The 19931-nt window shown below is 57.2% G+C and overlaps 1 protein-coding gene across 1 annotated transcript; it reads left to right on the top strand.

Annotated features, from left to right (window-relative positions):
* Positions 1-655: 655 nt before the first annotated feature.
* On the top strand, positions 656-19487 carry PADI6 (peptidyl arginine deiminase 6). Its single transcript, XM_025857161.2, has 16 exons — positions 656-765; positions 1555-1738; positions 3518-3590; positions 5986-6053; positions 6507-6618; positions 7395-7520; positions 10490-10668; positions 10930-11033; positions 13237-13348; positions 14612-14719; positions 14931-15085; positions 15631-15787; positions 15883-16006; positions 17089-17159; positions 18046-18207; positions 19021-19487. Exons 1-16 carry the CDS (start codon positions 674-676, stop codon positions 19264-19266), a joined length of 2073 nt encoding a protein of 690 aa, XP_025712946.1. The 5' UTR covers positions 656-673; the 3' UTR covers positions 19267-19487.
* The last annotated feature ends 444 nt before the right edge of the window (positions 19488-19931 follow it).

The raw sequence follows: 19931 nt of genomic DNA, 5'->3' as shown, positions 1-19931 counted from the left end.
TGTCCCCCAATCACCTGAGGATGGGACTCAGGTTCCTGGACCACACCCCAGACCTGCCAGGCCCAGGAGTCTATAATGGTAACAAGCCTCCTGATCCTTTTTGCAACCACCACCCATTGAGGACCACTGGTCCAGCACTTTGCCCGGCTCAGCTCAGCAATTTTCTGGAAGCACTGAGACCCCAGTGCCTGGCAATGCTGCCACGCGCTGCCCTCCTGACCACCACCCCACATACGCCCTGCGGATATGTGCTCCTGACAGCACCTTCCAGCCGAGTCCATCCTACAGTGTCATGACCAGGTTGCCCAGCGCCCCCGGCACCAGCTCCCCAGAGTCTCCCTTGCTCCCAGCTGAAGGCCAGAGACCTAAGCAGCCAGCCTCAGATGCCCTGGATCTGCGGGAACTAGCTGCCTGATAGATTAGTGACCACGGGGCTCGGGCCCCACCTGCTCCTCCGCACCACCCCCTTACCCCCACCCCAGCAAGTCTCAGTGGAGAAAATCAGCCACACCTGGACAGCTGCTGAAGCCTCCTTAACAAGGGGGTGGGGCTGGGGAGGCCCTGAGCCCGTAAGAGGGGAGGGCGCAGGTGAGCCCTGGCGTTATTTGAGGTTGCTGTGCTGGGTCAGGGTCATTGAGCGGGTCTGAAGGTAGTCAGCTCGGAGGGCCGAGCTATGTCTTTCCAGAGTGTCATCCACCTGTCCCTGGACAGCCCCGTCCATGCCCTGTGTGTGCTGGGCACGGAAATCTGCTTGGATCTCAATGGGTGAGGGGCTGGGGGCTCTGCCGGGGCCGGCTGGGGGGCGGGGCTGGGCAGGGAGGCTGGCACCTGGTTCCCATACTGGGGTTGCCCCTAGGTTATGTGGGGGCCAGGGGTCACCTCCCTTCTCTGCATCTTTGGCTCCTGCCTCATGTCCAGGAGAATTGTTTGGGTCTCTAAGGGCCTCCCAGTCCTGACCCTGCAGGATTCTGACCTAAATCCTGCCTCTGCCCTGTGTGGGCTAAGGGACCTTAGAGAAACAAGTGCCTTGCCGATCCTGCCCTCCTACCGGTGAGATGGGGGCGAGGCTGGCTCTCTAGGAGGCCATGAGGATTAAGGGAGAGGGGCTCCTGTAAAATGGAGCCTTAATGGGGGGGAGGGGGGCTGACTTGCTCCTGAGGCCGGGTCTTCCCCAGGGTCACTGCACGGACCTCCCGAGGCCCGGGTCCTATTTCTTCCCCTACGGGGATCCTTCCTCAGACAAACGGCTCCTCCCTCCATGGGCTTACAAATAAGATGTAGATTTGGTAACTTCTGGAGCCTTGGGGGGGGGGAAGGGTGGGGACTGGGGCGGGGGGGGGGGAGGAAGGACACGGGGTCCTTGGAGTGGAGGAAGGTAGGAGTGAGGCTGAAGTTGTGTGAGGACCGCAAACCTGCCCTGAACAGCCGGCCTCTGCCTCAACACCCTAAGGAGAGCCACGGTCAGGGCCCATCCCCCACCAAGCCGGCTGCCCTGTGCGCCGAGAACGGGAGACTCTTGTGCCCTAAAGTCTGTCTCCTCGTCGGGCCAACCAGGTGTGCCCCGGAGAAGTGCACATCGTTCACGGTCAGTGGCTCTCCTGGGGTCTTGGTGGATATCCCCAACACAGTCCCAGCAGTGAGCGGGGAGGAGGCCGCCCCGCCCCGGTGGCCTCTGTCGCATCCCATAGACGTGCTGGTGAAGATGACCTCCCCCAGCTCCGCCATCGATAGTGACAAGGTAAGCCTGGGCGTGGGGGGTGAGGGGGAATCTCCTAGCTGCGGGAGGGGGCTCCCTCCCGAAAGATGGTGTTTCCTGGGCCCCGAGTCTGTGAAACATGCAGGTGTTTTGCCTGACGTTCAGTGCTCGCACCGGAACTGTGAGGGGGTTGCTCCATGACCCCAGGACACAAAGAAGCAGGCAGGGAGGGAGGGATTGATCAGCAGAGCCAGGACTCAAGCTCCAGCACGTCTGTGTCCTCCCTGTGCTCCTGACCACGCCTCCGGCCTAGCTGCACAACAAGCTGCTTTTCAAGTCTGGCTCAAGGGTCTTAGCAGCAAAACTCGGATGGGCTTTTTGACCAAGGCTGGTCTTACGGGGGGGGGGGGGGGGTGTGAAGATCTTAAGGAAACTGAAGAGCGAACGTGTAGTAAGTGCACTATGCTGTGTACTGGGTATCTGGAGTTCTGGTTCAAGAGGTCGGCCTTACCCCCATCTTACATATGTGGAAACTGAGGCACGGAATGACCTCTCTCAACCTGGATGGCATGACTAGAGTGGGTCAGATCTAGGATTTGAGCCCAAGGCCGTGTTCTTCCCCTGGGCAAGCTGTCTCCCTAATGGGGCACCGGTGGTGGCGGGGAGGGTGACCTCCTTGGAAAGCCGGCTCCTGAGTTTGGCGGTGGCGGTGGTGGTTCTGTGGTCGCAGCTGATGGCTCATACGGGGTGATTGGAACCACCAGGGACTCTGTAGCACTCAGCACCCGGACCACGCCTCCTGCCAATTAAGTCAGCCTCCGGGGTGGGCCCCTGGCTTCTGTGGCTCAGCTCTCCCGCCGACTCCAACGTGAAGTGGGGGTGAGAACACGGAGGCCCGTTCAGGACTAGGGCACTCGGTCAGCAGAACTTGCTGGAATAGTCTGCTGGTGATTGGCAGGTGACAGATGGGTAGAACACACCCCATGCTGCACCCTGCCCAGGGCAGGCACCTCCCCCTGGAGGCAGGTAGAACACTTAAGCGCTGCATAGCTCACAGGGAAGATTTGCAGCTGTGATGCATCCTGGCTGAGCCCAGAGACCTGAGAGGTGTGCTTTGCCTGGGGCTCAGCCTCCAGCACGGTCAGGAGTGGCCCACTGAGGGCTGCGCTGGGCCTTGGAGGACAGAAGTTTCCATTTAGGAAGAGGTGGTGGATCACATGCATGAGAGCATGGCCCCAGCTGCTGGCTAGTTCTCTGGTTTGTGATGAAGGCTTTGTGGTCCAGGCCAAGTGGCTGAAGGGCAGGTCTTTGTCTAATGTATAGAGGCCGTCTGGAAGCAGATTTGGTGCATGACCCAGGAAAGACTGCGTTCTGATTCCAGGCCCCACCCCAGCTGTCCTACTTGCTTTTGAGTGAGCAGTTGAACCATTGGGAGCCCCTGCTTCCCCACTGCCCATCTCTGGGGCAACGGGCGGGATCCCAGGAATGCAGGGGAAGCGTAGGGAGGATGTGTAGCCCAGTCTAAATCTTGGCCTCTAGAGCCAGACAGCCTGGATCTTAAAGCTCGTGCCACCCCTTTCTGGTTGAATGACACAGGGCAAGTGCCTTGATCTCTCTCCGCCCTTAGGGTAGAGCCCACCTGGGAGGGTTGTAGTCAGGCCTCCACGTGGAGGACCCTGCCCCAGCTCAGTCAGACATCGGAAGCTCAGAAGCTGTAACGTGAGGCCAAAGTCCAATGGCCGGAGGTGGGTACTTAACCCAAGGTCCTGTTCCTGCCCCCCTGCCCTCCACTCCCATGGGTGCTGGCTGCTCTCTCTACAGGTTTTGGTCTCGTACTATCTGCCCGACGAGGACGTCCCCATGGTCACGGCTGTGCTCTGCCTCACTGGTATTGGTGAGTGCTCACACCCCGGGAGGAGGGCGCGGGCGCTGTAGCAGCAAGAGCAGCTGAGGGGCTCTCCCTGGAATCTACCTCCTGGGTCCTGGATCGACTCCCCACAACATGCCCGTTCCCGGTGCCTTCTCTGCCGTCCTCACTCGCTGCTGGCCTCGTTCCCTGAGAGCGGGCGTGGGAACTTCCCTGAGCGCCTGTTGTCCTGCCCACCTACCCTCAGCCCCACCTGCGTTCTGCCACCTCTCCACTGGTGGTGTGTCTGGTGCAAAGTTAACCTTCTCACATTAGATCCTTTCCCCTCTCATTCAGAAACTTCCTTCGGCAACTTACTGATGTAGGGAGCCACTACCCCCCCCCACCTCCTTTTCTGGATCATTCCAGAACAAGCCGGAACCTCTCTTCCTTTAAGAGGAGCACGTTATGCTGCCTAGTCTCTTAAGGAACAAACAACCTCTGCTCTCTTAAACCTGATTCTGGATTGTCTTCGAGCCCTCCTCCCCTAACTCTGCACCCTCCGTTTCTCTTCCCTTTCTCTGGTACCATCTCAAGTTAGACCCCACCAGGAGCACTGCCCTTATGGAGGTCCCTAAGCCCACTGGTCCTCGGTCTTCCCCTGCCTTGACTTGGCAGTAGTGTTTAATACAGCTGCTCACCCTTTCTGGACCCATTTTACCTGAAACCTTTCAGGGACCCTGCACCCAGTTTTCCTTCTACCTAGCCGGCTGTTCCTTCTTGGGTCCCTTTGCTGGATCCTTCATCCCCCACCCACCACCCAGCCTGGTAGAAGTGCTTCAGGCTCAGGCAGTGGGCCTGCGGCTCTGCAGACAGAGGACTCGCCCAAACTCTTCCAGCCAGGCATCTCCCACAGCCTTGGGTATCTGCTAACCCAGTGTGATTTCTTGGGTGTCTAACCAACATTTCAGTCTTTAATACATCCCAAATGGAAGGGGTTCTCCTTCTGGGGAAGATGGTGGCAGAGTAGGAGGACCCGAATTGGTTTTCTTTTCCTCCAGCGCCTACCTTCCTGATGGTCTGCCCATTGTCGTGGACCGTGGTCCACCCTTCTAGCTGGTCAGGCCTAAACGCCGGGTGTCCCTCTTCCCTCTCCCCCCACCCACGTCAATCCATAGGTCTTGTTGCTGTTTCCTCAAAGTTGGCTGGAATCCAGCCACAAGCCACACTGATGCTCTCAGCTGGTCCGAGCCATCATCCTCTTACCTGGGTCACTGCAACAGGTTCCCTCGGCGGGGGTGGGGTGGGGGGGGTCCCTGCTGTGTCCTTACTGTTCCACCGTCCACTCCTGACCTGGATCCCAGAGCAGTATGTCTTTAGAAGGATATCTGATAACGTCTCCTTGGATTAGAGCCTTCCAATGCTTCTGCATACTTGGATTAAAGCTGGTGTCCTTTTTACCCACAAAACCTAAATGAGCTGGTCTATCTCTGCCCCGTGGCCTGTTTCTCTTCTCCGTGCTCATTCTGCTCTGGGCACGCTGGCCTCTGGACCCTTGACCTTGCCACCTTGCACTTCCTGTTCTAATTGCTTTTACCCCAAATATTAACACTGATCCCTTTTCTGCCTCCTTCCGGCCTCTGTTCATATTTCAACTCTTCCGAAGACTCCTCCGATCGTCTAGAACTGAAACAACCCGCCCCATCTCCTTCCTGGTTTTCCACGGCACTTTTACCATCGGAAACAACATGCATTTTGCTTATTTCTTGACCCCTCGCCACTGTTGCATGTGGTGTGTGTGCTCTGACACTGTCCTCCCTAAGATTGAAGAAGACTGGGCCTGTCTAGCACGCGGCCGTATCCCTAGGACCTAGAACTGTACCTGGTTCATAGCAGGGATCCGGTCCCTGAGCATCCGTGCCAGGGGCAAAGTACACGCAGTGACTGTGGTCTGTCCCTCTGGGCCTGGCATTCCAGTTGGGATGGAGCACATCAGGTGACAAGCTCTATGAACAAAAACGAAACCAGGGCAGAGCCGCGTGGTGGTCAGTGTGTGGTGGGGAGGAGTGGAAGGTGGAGCATAGAGACTGAAAGAGGAGCCTCTGAGGATACTTGGGCAGAGCCCGGATCCCTCAGCTCTAAGAGGCTTGGGGTTGCCGTGGACTGAGCCCTTCCCGAGTCTTAGAGCTTAGAGATGGCATCAGGACCCCAGTGGACTTGGTTTGTGAACTCCGAGGGGGTTGGGGGAGACGCGCGGATACTTGGTCCTCTCCAAGCTTGCTCAGAGAAGCAGTCTGCCTCGGAGGAACTTTCTTCTAAGCTGACAGCATGCCTGAGAGGCTGGGCATCCCTGATCCCAGCTTTGGGCGCCGTTGGGATTGCCTGGCGCTTCGAGGCTCCGTCCAGCAGGTCTGGGTGGTGGAAACTTTCCCTCTTGTTTCAGTGGTCTCCCTGGACGTGGACATCTACCGCAGCGGGCGGGTGGAGATGACAGGTGACAAGCAGGCTAAGGTGAGGCTGCCCAGGGAAGGGCGTGGGCCCACAAACTGGCTTACATAGTGTCTTTGAAGTCCAACAGCTCCAATACAATCAGAACTGATAAAGTCCGTGTCTAGCTCTTTCAGAAAAAACTAAAACGTCTGGTGACACTAGGTCCCCATCCTAGCCTGGTTGTGCGGTCAACCAGAACAGGCTCCCTGCGTGGGACGGGTCTCCTCCCGTTTGCCTCCGTCCCTGCTGCCCCAGCACTGAAACCAGGCAGGGAGCTATGACCAGCACCAAGCTTTTTCCCTGCCTCTCCACCCACTGCCCTGACATTGCCTGCTTCTTCTAAGTGCTTGAGTTCCCCAAGAGGTCCCTGTCACCCTGGAGAAGACTTCGGCTCTGCTCCTGATGCGGGGTAGCATCTGGAAAGCAGGATTTCCCTGGCTTCTTCCTGAGTCAACATTCCTGTTGTCTTTGCAGAAAAACTGGGTCTGGGGTCCCAGCGGTTGGGGTGCCATCCTGCTTGTGAACTGCAGCCCTGCTGACAAGGGCCGGATTGTAGACAAGACCACGAAGGTGTTCTTTCCAGAAGGTAAGGACTGGCCACTGTCCTGGGACTATTGCCACTTCTTTCCCTGGGGTCTACCTCTCCCTGGGGCTTTGCTGCCACCCCCCTCAGCGAACATGGATTCCAGGCTGAGGTGTCCCCGCTCTGAGCCTAAAGTCTCTTGTCAGAGGCTTGAAGCTTATAACTAGGAAGAGGCCACACTGTGGGTCCTGGTGTCCGGTAATGAACTTCTATCCTAGCTATGGACTTGAGTGTGTTAACTCCCCTGGTCTTGTTTTGCCGTCTGTAAAATGGGGATGATCTAGCTGGCTTCACAAAGTAGTTGAGAAGGCTAAACATGAGGGAGTTGCAAACAACTTCCTAAAAACCCTCTTGTGACCTGGGCCAGGAACCCCGACTGTCTTAGGCAAGAGCAGTCTTGGATCTGGTCCTCACTTGTGGTTGGGACCAAGGTTCTGGGCCTTAGCAGTATAAAAGGATGCCCTGGTTCACACCAAGGCTGGAGGGGGACCCTCTCTGGGCAGACCGTGCCAGGCCCTGTTCTCAGTGTTTGTAGGGCTGTGCACTGCCCCCAGCTGTATGGGGTGAGTGCCGTCCTAACTCCTAGCAGACCCCAGAGACGGCAAGTTGCCTGTGGCCACATGGGGAAGCAGGTAGCAGAGACCTGTTGCAGAGCTGGGCCAGAGCAGGAGGCAGAGGGCCCTCCAGGGCCCCGATATAGGAGCCCTATCCCCTGGCCCTACCACTCCTCAGTGCTGGCCTTCGGAGGCCCCCGAACCTTTACCTTGTCTTTTGCCCAGAAATAAAGAGTCTGTCTCAGATGACCCTGAATGTTCAAGGGCCCGGCTGCGCTTTAAAGAAGTATCGACTGATTCTCCACACCTCGGAGGAAGAGGCAGAGAAGGCCAGAATCTACCGGCCCCAAAGTGAGTTTCTTGCACCAACTCCAGCTTCGCTTACTCTTCCAAAGCGTTGGGGCGGGGGGGGGGGGCACTGGGGCCACGTGTCGTTCCCAGCAGGGACCCTGTCGGAGGCCTGCTGGGACCTGGGGCTGCAGGTGGGGGCCTGGTGGGGCCACGGTTGTGTTCCTGGGACACTCTGGCTGCCACCTCCACAGACTGAGCCTGTACATGTGGGTGAGTCTCTGTACTTCCAACCACTTCCCCAGTAGGGATGACGACAGTGCCTGTCCTGCAGGATTTTCACGGCTGGAAGAGAAGAAACGCATACTGGCTGAAGCCATGGCCTTACACAGACAAGCTAAGCTCTTCTCCCAATTACCCCTGCCAGAAGGGGCCAACTTCACTCCTCTACAAGGCCCCACTAGATTGAGTTTCCAGAACTCGGAAGCCAAGGGGGCGGCGTGGCAGCTGTGCGAGGCACCACACCGCACCCGCCCATCTGTAGCCCTACCAACCTGGAAGGCAGGTGCACGTTCCTGTTCTATAGATAAAGGCGCAAGGGCTGCTGGTTTGGAAAGTGGAGGTAGAAGTGTCCAGCAAAATGTCCTTGAAATGAACAAGTTTTTCATGTAACCTGGCTTAGTATTCCGTGCCTCTAAATTCTTCAAATCGAGGTTGAACGTTGTTTCTGGAGAAATGTGCCATGCTCCCTTCTCTTAAAACCCAAGTTCAGCTTCAGTTGGGCGACTAGGGAAGGCTCTGCTATAGATTGACCATCTCCCAGTCTCCAGCACTGGAGAACATGCCTCGGCTGCTTCCCTCACCTGCTGCTCAGGGGCCCTCGCTCAGTCTTCTGCTCCATCTCTTCTGCAGACCACAGCTGAACTTGGAAGTGAGGTGGGACCAGCCACGAGAGGCAGCCCAGGTTGGCTGTATGTGGTCCTTCCACATGTAGGCTGGGACTGAGCCTTAGACCCATGGGTCTAAGCCTGGTTCAGCCACGAGGATGGGCTCTAGCCCAATGTGGCCTGTTGGGTACCAATAGTGGAGGCAGTGACTTGTGTAGCTTGCTAAAGATGTTGTAGCTCGTCACTCATATCAAACTGTCAGGTTTTGTACTCAAAAACGAAACAAAAAACTTAGGGGTGCCTGGCCGGCTCCGTCAGAAGAGCATTGGACTCTTGATCTCGGGATCTTGAATTAGAGCCCCATGTTGGATGTAGAGATTACATAAAAATAAAATTTAAGTAGGCTCCATGCCCAGTGTGGAGCCCAATGTGAGGCCCGAGCACATGACCCGGAGATCATGAGCTGAGATCAAGAGTTGGATGCCTAACAGACTGAGCCACTCAGATGTCCCTTAAAAATAAAAACTAAAGTCAAGAATACAGGGCAACCAGGTGCCTGGCTGGTTTAACTTGTAGAGCATGGGATTCTTGACTGGGGTTGAGTTCAAGTCACACGTTGAGGGTAGAGTTTACTTTATTTTTTATAAGTTAAAAATTTTAAAGGGCAGGGACACACAGTACACTGTGTTTTCACAAGCCCTCCAGGTGATTCTGAAGCAGGCTAAAGTTTGAGAACACTGTTCTGTAAGACATAGCAAAGGAGTCTGAGGGGAGATTTCCAGAGAAATAGAAAGCCAGAGGAAGTTCTAGAAACAAAGGAAAGTGAGGGCCATGATCGGCCATGGCAGATGCTGTTGCTAGGCTAATCAAATCTGTGATAACGTCTTGGTTTTCAAAATGCTGGTCATTCATGAATTTGGTAAGAACGCGGGGCTGGAAGCAAAGTGGGCAGACCGTGGACGTGCATGTGGGAGGATTCTGCCATAAAGGGAACTGTGTGGAGGTGGTGACTGGGGGGCTGGAAGGGAGGGGGAGTGACTGGAGATGGACAAACACGGCACATCTATGCAGGGGGCATGATCAGGTGGAGGTGAGGAAGCGCCTCTCAGAGGAGGAAACTAGGGAGGAGAACATGCCCCTCGGAGGACCCGAGAAGCGGAGGCGCTAAGGGACGGCAGTGTGACAGTAGTGTTCCTGAGTGGTGGTGACGGCAGCTGAGGTTTGGTCCACTCCTAAAGTGGGGTCTTTCAGCATGGTGGTTCCTCTGGCTGCTTGGGTACCAGAACGCTCTGCAGAGGATGCGGTGCCCAGATGGTTCAGGGCCTTGGTGGCCCAGGGAAACCTAGACTGGGGTCTCCTAGACTTGGCGTCCTTCTAGAGGCTCTAAGGAGGAGTAGCTGCCATCAGGGCAGGGCGGCCACACCAGGAATGGGTCGGAAGGACAAGCAGAGTGGCCGGAAGGTCAGGTGGGAAGCTTGGTGGCCTCGGGTCAGGACGATCTCTGCAAATGGAGGGCGAACAGATCTGGGATTGAATTAACTAGACACAACCGCGGGGTGTGGCCAACTTCTTTCCTGTGCATGGTTTTCTATTTCACAACCCATGAAACCCGAAGGTGCTAGGCTCCGAACAGCGATAGGAACTTTCCTGAGCTTCCCAGGAAATGATCCGAGGCCTACCTTGGCCAACAGGCCATTCCCACGGACTCCTCCCTAGCACTTACTTGAGCAGGGTCTGGTTTTACAGATGAGGCTGCCAAGCCCAACTCTGCAGCTCTCTCACCTTTGAGGCTTTTGAGGATTTCTTCCCCAAAGCTGGTCCAAGGGTAGAACCGCCTGCCTCAGGCCTTCACCCTGGACTGAGAGCCTTGAAGGCCGGCATCTTCATCCGAGCCACAGCCCTTGATGTGGGATAGGTCTTTGAACAGCGTTCGTGAGCTCTGGCCCTTGTTCGGGAACAAATGCTTAATTGTCCCCTAAGCCCCAAGTATCAGAAATACGGGGACAGAAAAGCCAGCTTGGGTCCTGCTCTGCTGGGGCTCTGAACCTGGCTTCTGTTGGGAGGAACGAGCTGGCACCCCCACCATCCGATGTGGAGACGGGCACCAGGCCACGTCAGCAGCTGGCCCATCCCTTCTGTCCTCAGGAAACAGCTCAAGCACCTTTGAGGTGCTGCTGGGGCCTGGCCAGCACACCTATACGTTCGCCCCCCTTGAGAACCACCTGAAGGAAACCTTCTACGTTGAAGCCATGGAGTTCCCATCTGCCGACTTCTCGGGCCTCGTCTCCTACTCTGTCTCCCTGGTGGAAGAATCGCAAGACCCGGTATGTCCCCCAGGTAGACCAGCTGCCCTGGGGCCAGGGGCCATGTGGGGAGGAAGCCTCTCTCACGCGGCACAGGGACGGGGCGGGGGGGAAGACCAGGCTTGCTGCGGGTACAGCTGGGGTCCTGTGCCACCCTGTGGGAGAGCACCTGGCAGAGGATGGGGAGGGCCCAGAGGCGGGCAGGGCTGAACAGCTGGAGGGCTGGGGAGGGGGAGGGGACATGGAAGCAGCTTGCTGACGGGACCCTGTGTGACACTGCAGTCAATTCCAGAGACCCTGGTGTTCAAGGACACGGTAGTGTTCCGGGTGGCCCCTTGCATCTTTACTCCCAGCACCCAGATGCCTCTGGAGGTCTACCTGTGCAGGTAAAAGACCCTCGGGCTGCCTGCGCCAGGTCCTTCCTGGTATTCTGTCCGTCTGCAGGGCAGGAGGCGGTGGTCGAGATCATGAGACTTCTCCCCATGCAGCATGAGCTTCTGTTGCCTGAACTGTCTAGTCCTATCCCCAAGATAGTTCTTGCTTGGAGTCCTGTCTAAACGTGTACAGTGCTGGGGGCGGAGCAGCGAATGTGACCGTCCCCCTCCTGCTCTCATGCGGAGGTGGACGACAGCATGGCTCCAGGTAGTGGCCAGTGCTGGAAAGCAGGGTGCAGGATGGAAAGGTAAGGACAGGCACGTGCGCCAGGGACAGCAGGGAGGCCCAGAGAGCCGGGAACGAGCAGGCAGGAGCAAGAAGACGAAGGCAGAACCAAGGCAGCGGGGCCTCGGGGCTGTAACAGACCCCAGATGCAGTGGTTTGAAGTCCCCGTCCTCCCCACTAGATGCCCACAGGTAGGAGGTAGCATTGTTCAGTCACAGAGGGGCCCTGACTCCTCTGTCTTGTGCTAACGCCTTTCCCTGGGGTGGCAGCTCCGTCTTTGTGACGGAGGCTCGGCCCAGGTATGTCCACGCCCCAGGAAAGAGGAGGAGTCGAAGTCGGGCAGAGCTGTCATGCGTCCCTGCTGAGGTCTAGAAGTCTCCTGAACCAGTTCTCATGTGCTCATGGCCGGCAGACAGCCACTCTCAGCTGCAGGGAAGCCAGGTGGCCACATACCTATGGAGAAGGGCACAAAGGACCCTGGCTGGTAAAACCTGTGGGAAGCCATTGAGGGTCCCATCTGTATAAGCACTCTGGCCACCTGGAAAACCAGGGGCACAAGCGGAAGGCAGGACCCAGTTTAGCTACTGCAATGGTACAAGCTGGACATAGCAGTGGCACAGGCCAGGGGGTGGGAGCACAGATGTTAGATTCAGGGGTGTGCTGAAGGCAGACCTCCGCGCCCCCCTCCCCGACCCAGGGGAGCTGATGCATGGGCTATAAGGAGACAAGACTGTCCCCTGGGTTTGGGGTCCACAGGAAGGTGAATGGTGGTGCCGTTGCTGACTTGGTAGTCATTGCTTTGGCCCTGGTGACTTAAAGCTGGGCATCCACTGGGTCTCTAAACTTCTGGGGCTCAATGGACAGTTGGGAAGCTCGAGATGAGTCTGGGTGCCCCTGGCAGGTGGAGGATGTTCAAAACCACAGGCCTAGCCATGCTCATCTGAGGACTAGTGCACACAGGGAAGGTAGCTGAGCAGTGAGCTGTGGGGTGATTTTACACAACCAAGAAGGGAGAGGAGGTTCGATTAAAAACCAGGAGAGTGGAGACCCATAGGTTAAGGGAGGGGGGGCCAGGAGAGGGGCCAGCTGTGTGAAACCCCAAGAGGAGAACGAGATGCTCATTGGGTTTGGCAAGATGGAGGCCACTCGCTGTGCAGCAAGAAATCCTGCATGGTGGCTTTGGAAGCATGGAAAGATGAACGGGAAGGCAGTACGTTGCAAAACTCCAAAGAAATAGGAAGCAAGAAACAGGTATGGGGCCAAGGGAAGGCTGTTTTTTAAGGTAGGAAGCTGAGAATGCTGCTGGTGGAATGATCCAGCAGAGCAGGAAGAATCTGAGAGGAGGGGAAAGGCAGCTCCAGGAACCAAGCTGGTAGGACGTGTCCATAGGTCCCGTTAGGTACGAGGACTGCTCATCTGCGGCTCCAGGAGGGAGAGCAGAGCATGGGGACGAGGGACCTGATAGGAGGACGGCTGTCGGTGCTAAGGACCAGTTCCGGTTGTCCCCAGGGGCTTTTCTCCAACTATTTCCAGTAACTTGAGTTCTAGGGAAGAAGAAATGCGGGACTGGGCTAACCAGGGTTGGGGTTCCGCCAAGCGAGTCAGCCCAAGCATAGGGGCGAGGGGAGAACTGAAGCCGAGTGAGGAGAAGGGCCAAGAATGGGCAAGATGGGGATGAGAGCAGCTGAGGACCAGAGGTCCCAGCGACGGGGGGGCCAGAGCCAGGGCTGGAGGTGTTGGAACCAGCTGCCAGATGGAGATCTTGGAGGTAGTGCAAGAAGGGGACAGCAGCTCTGCTTACCTTGGGGCCGGGGACATGATCTCGCCTCACCAGAAGGAGGTGCCCCCTGCCCCTGGAAGAGTAAGGCCATGACCAGGGTGGAGGGAGCCTTGAAGGCCTCCCCAGAGTTGGCTTCTCTCCCATGGCAGAGAGCTGCAGGTCCAGGGTTTTGTGAACACAGTGATGGAGCTGAGCGAAAAGAGTAACAGCCAGGTGGCATCTGTCTACGAGGACCCCAACCGCCTGGGCAGGTGGCTCCAGGTAACTTCCCACCTGGGGAAAACCCACCTGCTGGGGGAGGGGCCGGGAGACTGCAGGTGGTACATCTGACCAGCTCCATGTGTCCGCTCAACCTGCCCAGCAAAGCTCCGACTAACTAGAGGTGTCTGTTTCTAGACCTTCAGTAGAGGCTCAGATGGAATGGCTTGCCCAAATCCTAGCCACTAAGGGATAGCTTAGAGTCCAACTTCTTCCCATTCTGGACTGTGTGTGTTCGAGACCACAGAACACCCAGGTGCTAACAGGTCTGGCACCTTTGCCTCCTGGCTCTACCAGCCGGACCTGGCAGAGCCCTGAAGTCTGGTGCTCTCCTCTCCACAAGTAGCTGAGTGAGGACCATACCCTGGCCACCATCTAAGTACTAGAGCTACAGGACAATGGGACGGATCGTGCTCCTGCTCTAGCAAGGACACGGGGCTCTCCGTGCTGTGAAAGCAAGATGCCATAGTGAGTCTCTAGCCCAAACGAGGCCGTTTTGGGTGGTCAGGAAAAGCTTCAAATTCAGGAAACTGAGCTGGCCGTACAAAGACTGGGGGGCAGGTGCTACCTTAGACATCAGAGCTCTTTGGGTAGAGGCACAGCTGACGTGGAGATCCTAATGTGGGGGTTTACTTGGAGGATCTGAAGAAGAGAAGGGCTGGCGTGGCCAGATCAGAGCAGAAAAGCCAGAGGGAGGAAAAGAGCCAGATTGAATATTAGGGCTCTTTTAAGCCAAGGTAAGGACTAGAAACAAGTTCACAACGAGGTGGGATGACATTGAAAGGTTCAGTGAGAGTTAAATGTTCTGATTTAGGTTTTAAAAAGCCCCCTCTGGCTGAGAACTAGAGAACTAGTCTTAGGAAGGGGCAAGAATCAAGGTGCACTGGCTGCAGGGGGGTGCGGTAATTTGGGGAAGAGCACGGTGGCTTCCCCCGAATGGTGCCAGAGAGGAGTCCCCCTGCAACCTAAACCACCAAGGCTTGTTTGTGGACGGGGCGCTGAAGGGAAGAGAAGGAAGAGAAGCTAGGTGACCCAGGTTTTAAACGTGACGCATAGGAGAACAGGTCTGGAAAAGCCCCAAAGAAGGAGATGCCTGAGCTGAGTTTCAGGGGCTGAGCAGGAGTGGGCAGAAGGGGGTCCTGTTGCCCAGCCCCCGCCCTTGGAGGTGGCCCGTGTGCAGGGAGCGTTGTGACTGGCAAGCTGGACATGGGCAGGAAAGCAGCCGACGGCGCAAGGTGACTCAACTCCTTTTCCTGTCCCCTCCAGGATGAGATGGCCTTCTGTTACACCCAGGCTCCCCACAAGACGCTTTCCTTGGTCCTTGACACCCCTCGGGTCCTCACGCTGGACGACTTCCCCATGAAATACTCCCTGGTGTGGGGCTCGGTTTGGCTGATCTAAACCCCATCCAACCTGTCAGGCCTGGCGCCTGCCCAGAAGGGACGGGGTGCCAAGGGGGAGGGGGCCCGAGTGGCTGTGGGGGCAGGGGGTGTGGGAATCTACCTGAGAGTCTGGATCCAGGGGTAAGACTGGGGCTTAAAGCCCATCCTTCCTAACAGCCCTGCCCCACTGGGTCTCCTTCCAGAGCCCAGGGGTTGGCTACATGATCCAAGGCACCAAGGACCACAGGGTGGCCAGCATGGACTCTATTGGGAACCTGATGGTGTCCCCACCTGTCAAGGTGGAAGGGAAAGAATACCCCCTAGGCAGGATCCTCATTGGCAGCTGCTTCTACCCCAGGTGAGGTAAGAGGCCAGGTGGCGGCCAGCTCTTAAAACTGAAGGGGCCTGGTGGATCACTGGGTCCCACCTGACTCCCACACGACTCGGCAGGTTATCTGCCCTGGACCTTTCTTTAAATTGCCAAGAAAGGATTTCTGAGTCTTTGATTGTCGTAGGAGACTACAGGTAGAAAAAGCAGACGAACTGTTCATCCTTCGGAGTGGTGATTCCTGGGTTCAGATTGGAAGGATGCTAAATTTGGCTGGCCTAGGGACCAGCAGGAGCTTATCTCTACAAGGTGTGTGGACTTCTTGGTGGCCGTTAATCTAAATCCAAGAGCTACTTGTGTCCCAGGGTTCAGAGCTGATCGAGCTAGAATCCCTTGGCTCAGTCCGGAGTTGGGCCAGAGGAAGGGATTCTTAGCCACCCCATCCTTTATGGACCAGTCCCTTGAGCCCAGTGGTTAAGAGTAGCCAGTTAGCTGAAGGGAGCCTGACACTGAACAGGTGGTGGCCCACCCACACCATGTTGGCTCACGGGCTGTTCCTTCCGTCTTACCCTCAGCAAGGAGGGCCGAGACATGGGTAAGGCCCTCCGGGACTTCCTCCACGCCCAGCGAGTCCAGGCCCCGGTGGAGCTCTTCTCGGACTGGCTGATGGTCGGCCACGTGGATGAGTTCATGTGCTTCATCCCCACGCAGGACAAGAGTGAGGGTGACAAGGTCGGTGGGGGTCGGGGGGGCAGGCTGGAGAGGGAGGGGTCTCCCCCCTTGTAAGCTTCTGGAGGGGAAGCTAGCATCTGACCCTAGTTTCCCAGGGCTTCCGGCTGCTCCTGGCCAGCCCCAGCTCCTGCTACAGACTGTTCAAGGAGAAACAGAAGGAGGGCTACGGCGACCTGACTCTGTTTGCGGAGGTCCGGGAGGACCAGCTCCTTTCCAAGGGTGAGCAAAGCCCCTGGCACTGGAACAGAAACAGAAGCCAGTTCCCCCTTTCCCAGATGCCCTTTCTAGAGGGCCGGTCTCCCTTTGTGCTTCCTGCTGCGCAGAGTCCCAGGCAAGCAGGAAAGCCTAACGCACAGCACACGAGAACCTCTTCTGCTTCGGGGCTATTCTGGTGATGCTAGGGCCACCCGAGCCAGTCAGCCAGAAGTTCTGGGGGTGGTGGAGGGGCAGCCAAGTATATGGGAAGGGGACTCCGTGGGGGGACGAGGAGGCAAAACCAGGTGCTACCCACACTCATGTCTACCTACTCGGGGAACGTGGAGTCGAGTGTCTGGGCTTTTAGACTTCAGGGGTCCCCTGGGCACCTTGTGGGAAACCTACATGGGCAGGCAGAGATCATGTGGCTGGGGCACAGTCATTCTGTTTGAAAGTCCGTGGGAACCCAGGGAGGGGGTGCTGGGAAGCTCTCTAGACCACATGCTCCTCCAAGTGTGGCTTCAGGGTCACCCAGAGGCTTGTCAGAAACACACAATTTCAGCCCCACACTGGACCTGGTGAATCCACCTTTGGGGTGGGGCCCAGGAATCACATGGGTTCTAGAAGCACTTCTAGAAGGTGACATTTACTGAGCGCCAGCTGCTCAGTATCACACCCCACACGCCGAAGACTGTTACCTCAGCTAGGGCCTGAGCAGGCCATCCCTGTCCTAAAGACAAAGCAACTGAGGAATGCAGTTAAAACGCCTAGTCAAGGGCACAGGTAGGAGGCGACCAGGTGGTTTGGGTCCCATGATGCACAGAGCTGCCCAGGGGAGAGGAGAGTGGGGGCTGGAGTCGCCTGCTAACCTGTTCCAGGCTGTCTCCCCTCCTACCAGGGCCAGAGAGGCTGGGGGCAGCAATAGTCCTCCCTGAGCTTTAATGACCTTGATGTCCCCAGAGGTGACAGGTGACCTAGGTAGGTCTCTGGAGACGGCCAGATCACCTGTCAGAGTCACCGGGGCAACCGTGCACCCAGTCGGCCCGGCCCTGGGAGGAACTGCTCCCTGGCCTTACATCCTGCCCGCCCTCTCCTTCCGCCTACAGGGAGGGAGGCCAACACCATCAATCAACTTCTGGCTGATGAAAACATGAGGAAGCAGAACAACTATGTAGAGGTAGGGGCCAAGGGGGTGAGGGACCTTCTCCAAAAAGTGGAGGGAGGCATGGACAATTTAGATAAGGTCCTTACTGAGCAACTCCTTGGCCCAAGCATCATGAAGGATGCTATGATCCTTGATCACCCCCTGAAGCATAGGATAGTTCGCAGCCAGGTGTGAACCTAAGCCGGGGAGTAGGGGGAACTGGGTTTGATTCCCAAGTCTGACCCACAAAGACATGCTCTGGGCCACTCAAGTTGCCTAGTGTCTGACCAGGAAATAGAGGACCCCCCCCCACCCCCCGCAACTCCCCTAAGAAGCTCCACGTTCTGGAGACTTGGACCAGGGTCGTTTCCATGCTTCCTAAAGTGGCCCATGACCCGTGTTCTGGGCCACCTAGCACCTCCAGCCTCGTTGTGAATCATTGGCTAGGAGTTCCCAGAAGAGCTTATCCAACTTCCAGCGGGGAACAGAGTCTGGAAAAGAGCAAGGACTTGTCCAAGGTCACATCACCAACTGCTTTTCCCCCCTGGGACCTTATGGCTCCTAGCCTAAGGAAGGAAGCAGTGTGCCCACAGAGGATTTCCTCTTGCCCTGGCCCGGCCTGGCCCAGCTCCCCCACTCCGGCCAGGACTAAGGGCCAAATGACCCCCCCCAACCCCCATGTTGCAGTAGACTCACGACTGGCAGCTGCCCTGCACCGACCAGCTGTGGGATCCTGGCCTTTCCTCTGAGCCCTACGCCCACCACCCCCTGCAGCCCCCAAAGGGAACTGTGTGCCTTCCGTCGGAGGGCGGGCCTGCCATGAAAGGCTGCCCGCACACGGTGTGGGTTGAAGACAGTGGCTGTTCAGGCCATGACCCTGGGTCTCCTGGCCCCTTCCTGCCCCCTTCCTGCCCCACAGAAGTGCATTAACCTGAACCGTGACATCCTGAAGGAGGAGCTAGGCCTGGCGGAGAGGGACATCATTGACATCCCTCAGCTCTTCTGCTTGGAGCAGCTGACCAACGTCCCCTCCAACGAGCAGATGGCAAAATCGTTTGCGAGGCCCTACTTCCCGAACCTGGTGAGGCATGCAGGGGCTGGGCTGGGTGGGGGGATGTTCTGGTAACTCCAGCTGGTCTCCTGACCTCCCTGCTGAGGGACTAGAGGCTCAGGCCCAGCGGACAGTGGTGCCTGAGGAAGGGAGGTATAGAAGCTCTTGTCTCCCTCCTTGGTTAGGGAACACTGCTTCAGGGAGCAGACCAGCAGGTCCCAGGCTGGGTGACTGGCCAAGCAGTGACCATGGGCCAGGCCCTGGGCTCATCCCCAACCCTGAGGGGGCAATGCTACATGCCCACCTCACAGATGGGGGCACTGCTTACCCTCTTCTGAGTCCCAGGGACACAGGCCCTGCATTCATCAGTCACACGTGGGTAGCTTTTAATTCTAGACCAGGCACGACGTGGCCCTGGGAGGAGGGGTGGGTAGCAGTGGGGGAAGTGTGTTTGAGGAAGAGAGGCTAGAGTTTGAGAAATGAGAAATGGACAGAAGTCAACTGACAGAGCTTGGGGGAAGGGCATCCCAGGAGAGGCGCCCCGATTAGGAAACTTCCTGTCCAGAAGGAGAGAGGCGCCGTAGAGAAAGGGAACGAGGGAGGTCTGCAGAGCCAGACTGTGGCCCGACCGGGATTTCAGTTTTGCTGGAACCTGTCAGGGCCACGGGAAGGTTCAGCAAAAGTGAGTTGGATTTTGTGGAGGTTGACTGGTGGTGTCTGCAGGGGCACAGCCTCAAGAAAGCTGTCTTGTGCTTGCTGCGTGTGGTCGAGCCTGACCACCGAGGGGGCTTTCTTCCATGGCTCTGACCCCTACCTCGGCCTTGCCCATCCTGTCTCTGACAGCTGCAGATGATCGTGATGGACAAGAACCTGGGCATCCCCAAGCCTTTTGGGCCCCAGATCAAGGGCATCTGCTGCCTGGAAGAAAGGATCTGCCAGTTGCTAGAGCCCCTGGGCTTCAAGTGCACCTTCATCGATGACTTCGACTGCTACCTGACTGAAATCGGGGACTTCTGTGCCTGTGCCAACATCCGCCGGGTACCCTTTGCCTTCAAATGGTGGAGGATGGTGCCTGAGCCCCAGGCCTAGCCCCGCCCCAGCGTGAATAGCCCCTTATTCACCATTCCACAGCATCCCGATGCCCTGCCTGTCCGGAGAGCAATTATACCCCTCCTCTCCCCGGCCACCTTCGTCCGTCAGTGTCCGGAGGGGGTGGCTGACAACTGCCAGTTCAAACCCCCTCGGAAAACGGTCTTTGGCTGAGAAGTGGTTACTGAGTATCCATTAAAGTTCTAGGTGTTCTGAATGCATCTTGGTAGCAGCTGCCTTGTTTTGAGGATGGGGATGACAGCTAAGGATGGAAAGTTGAGCCCCTGGGCCTCCTGTGGTCAGGCTGCCCCACCTGGGCAGGGAAGGGGGCAGGGACAAGGCTGGACTCAGATGACCTCAATTTTTCTCTGGTTCGAGGCCCTCTGGCAGGCTGGGTCTACACACTTGAGCACAGCGACTGCCTCCGGCTCAGGGAAGGGAGAGGCGTCGCCCCTTGTGGGCAGCTGGCATCTCTGGGGTCAGAGGGACAAGACACAGTGGGGGCAGGCCTGGGGGTTACCTTTGTTAACCCCAAGTGTCCAGGCGGGAAGAAATGCCCATCCTGGAACGCAAAGCTGCCCCTTTCCACCCGTCTGCCGACCGCTGGGTGGATGGCGTGAAGATGCTCTCAAGGTAAGTGCTTCGAGGTCTAACCACCCGGAGGC

The sequence above is a fragment of the Callorhinus ursinus genome, unplaced genomic scaffold (genome assembly GCF_003265705.2).
Source record: "Callorhinus ursinus isolate GAN/ISIS: 27379988/994484 unplaced genomic scaffold, GSC_fseal_2.0 scaffold18, whole genome shotgun sequence".
Lineage (NCBI taxonomy): Eukaryota > Metazoa > Chordata > Mammalia > Carnivora > Otariidae > Callorhinus > Callorhinus ursinus.
This window is presented reverse-complemented; position numbering and strand designations above follow the sequence as displayed.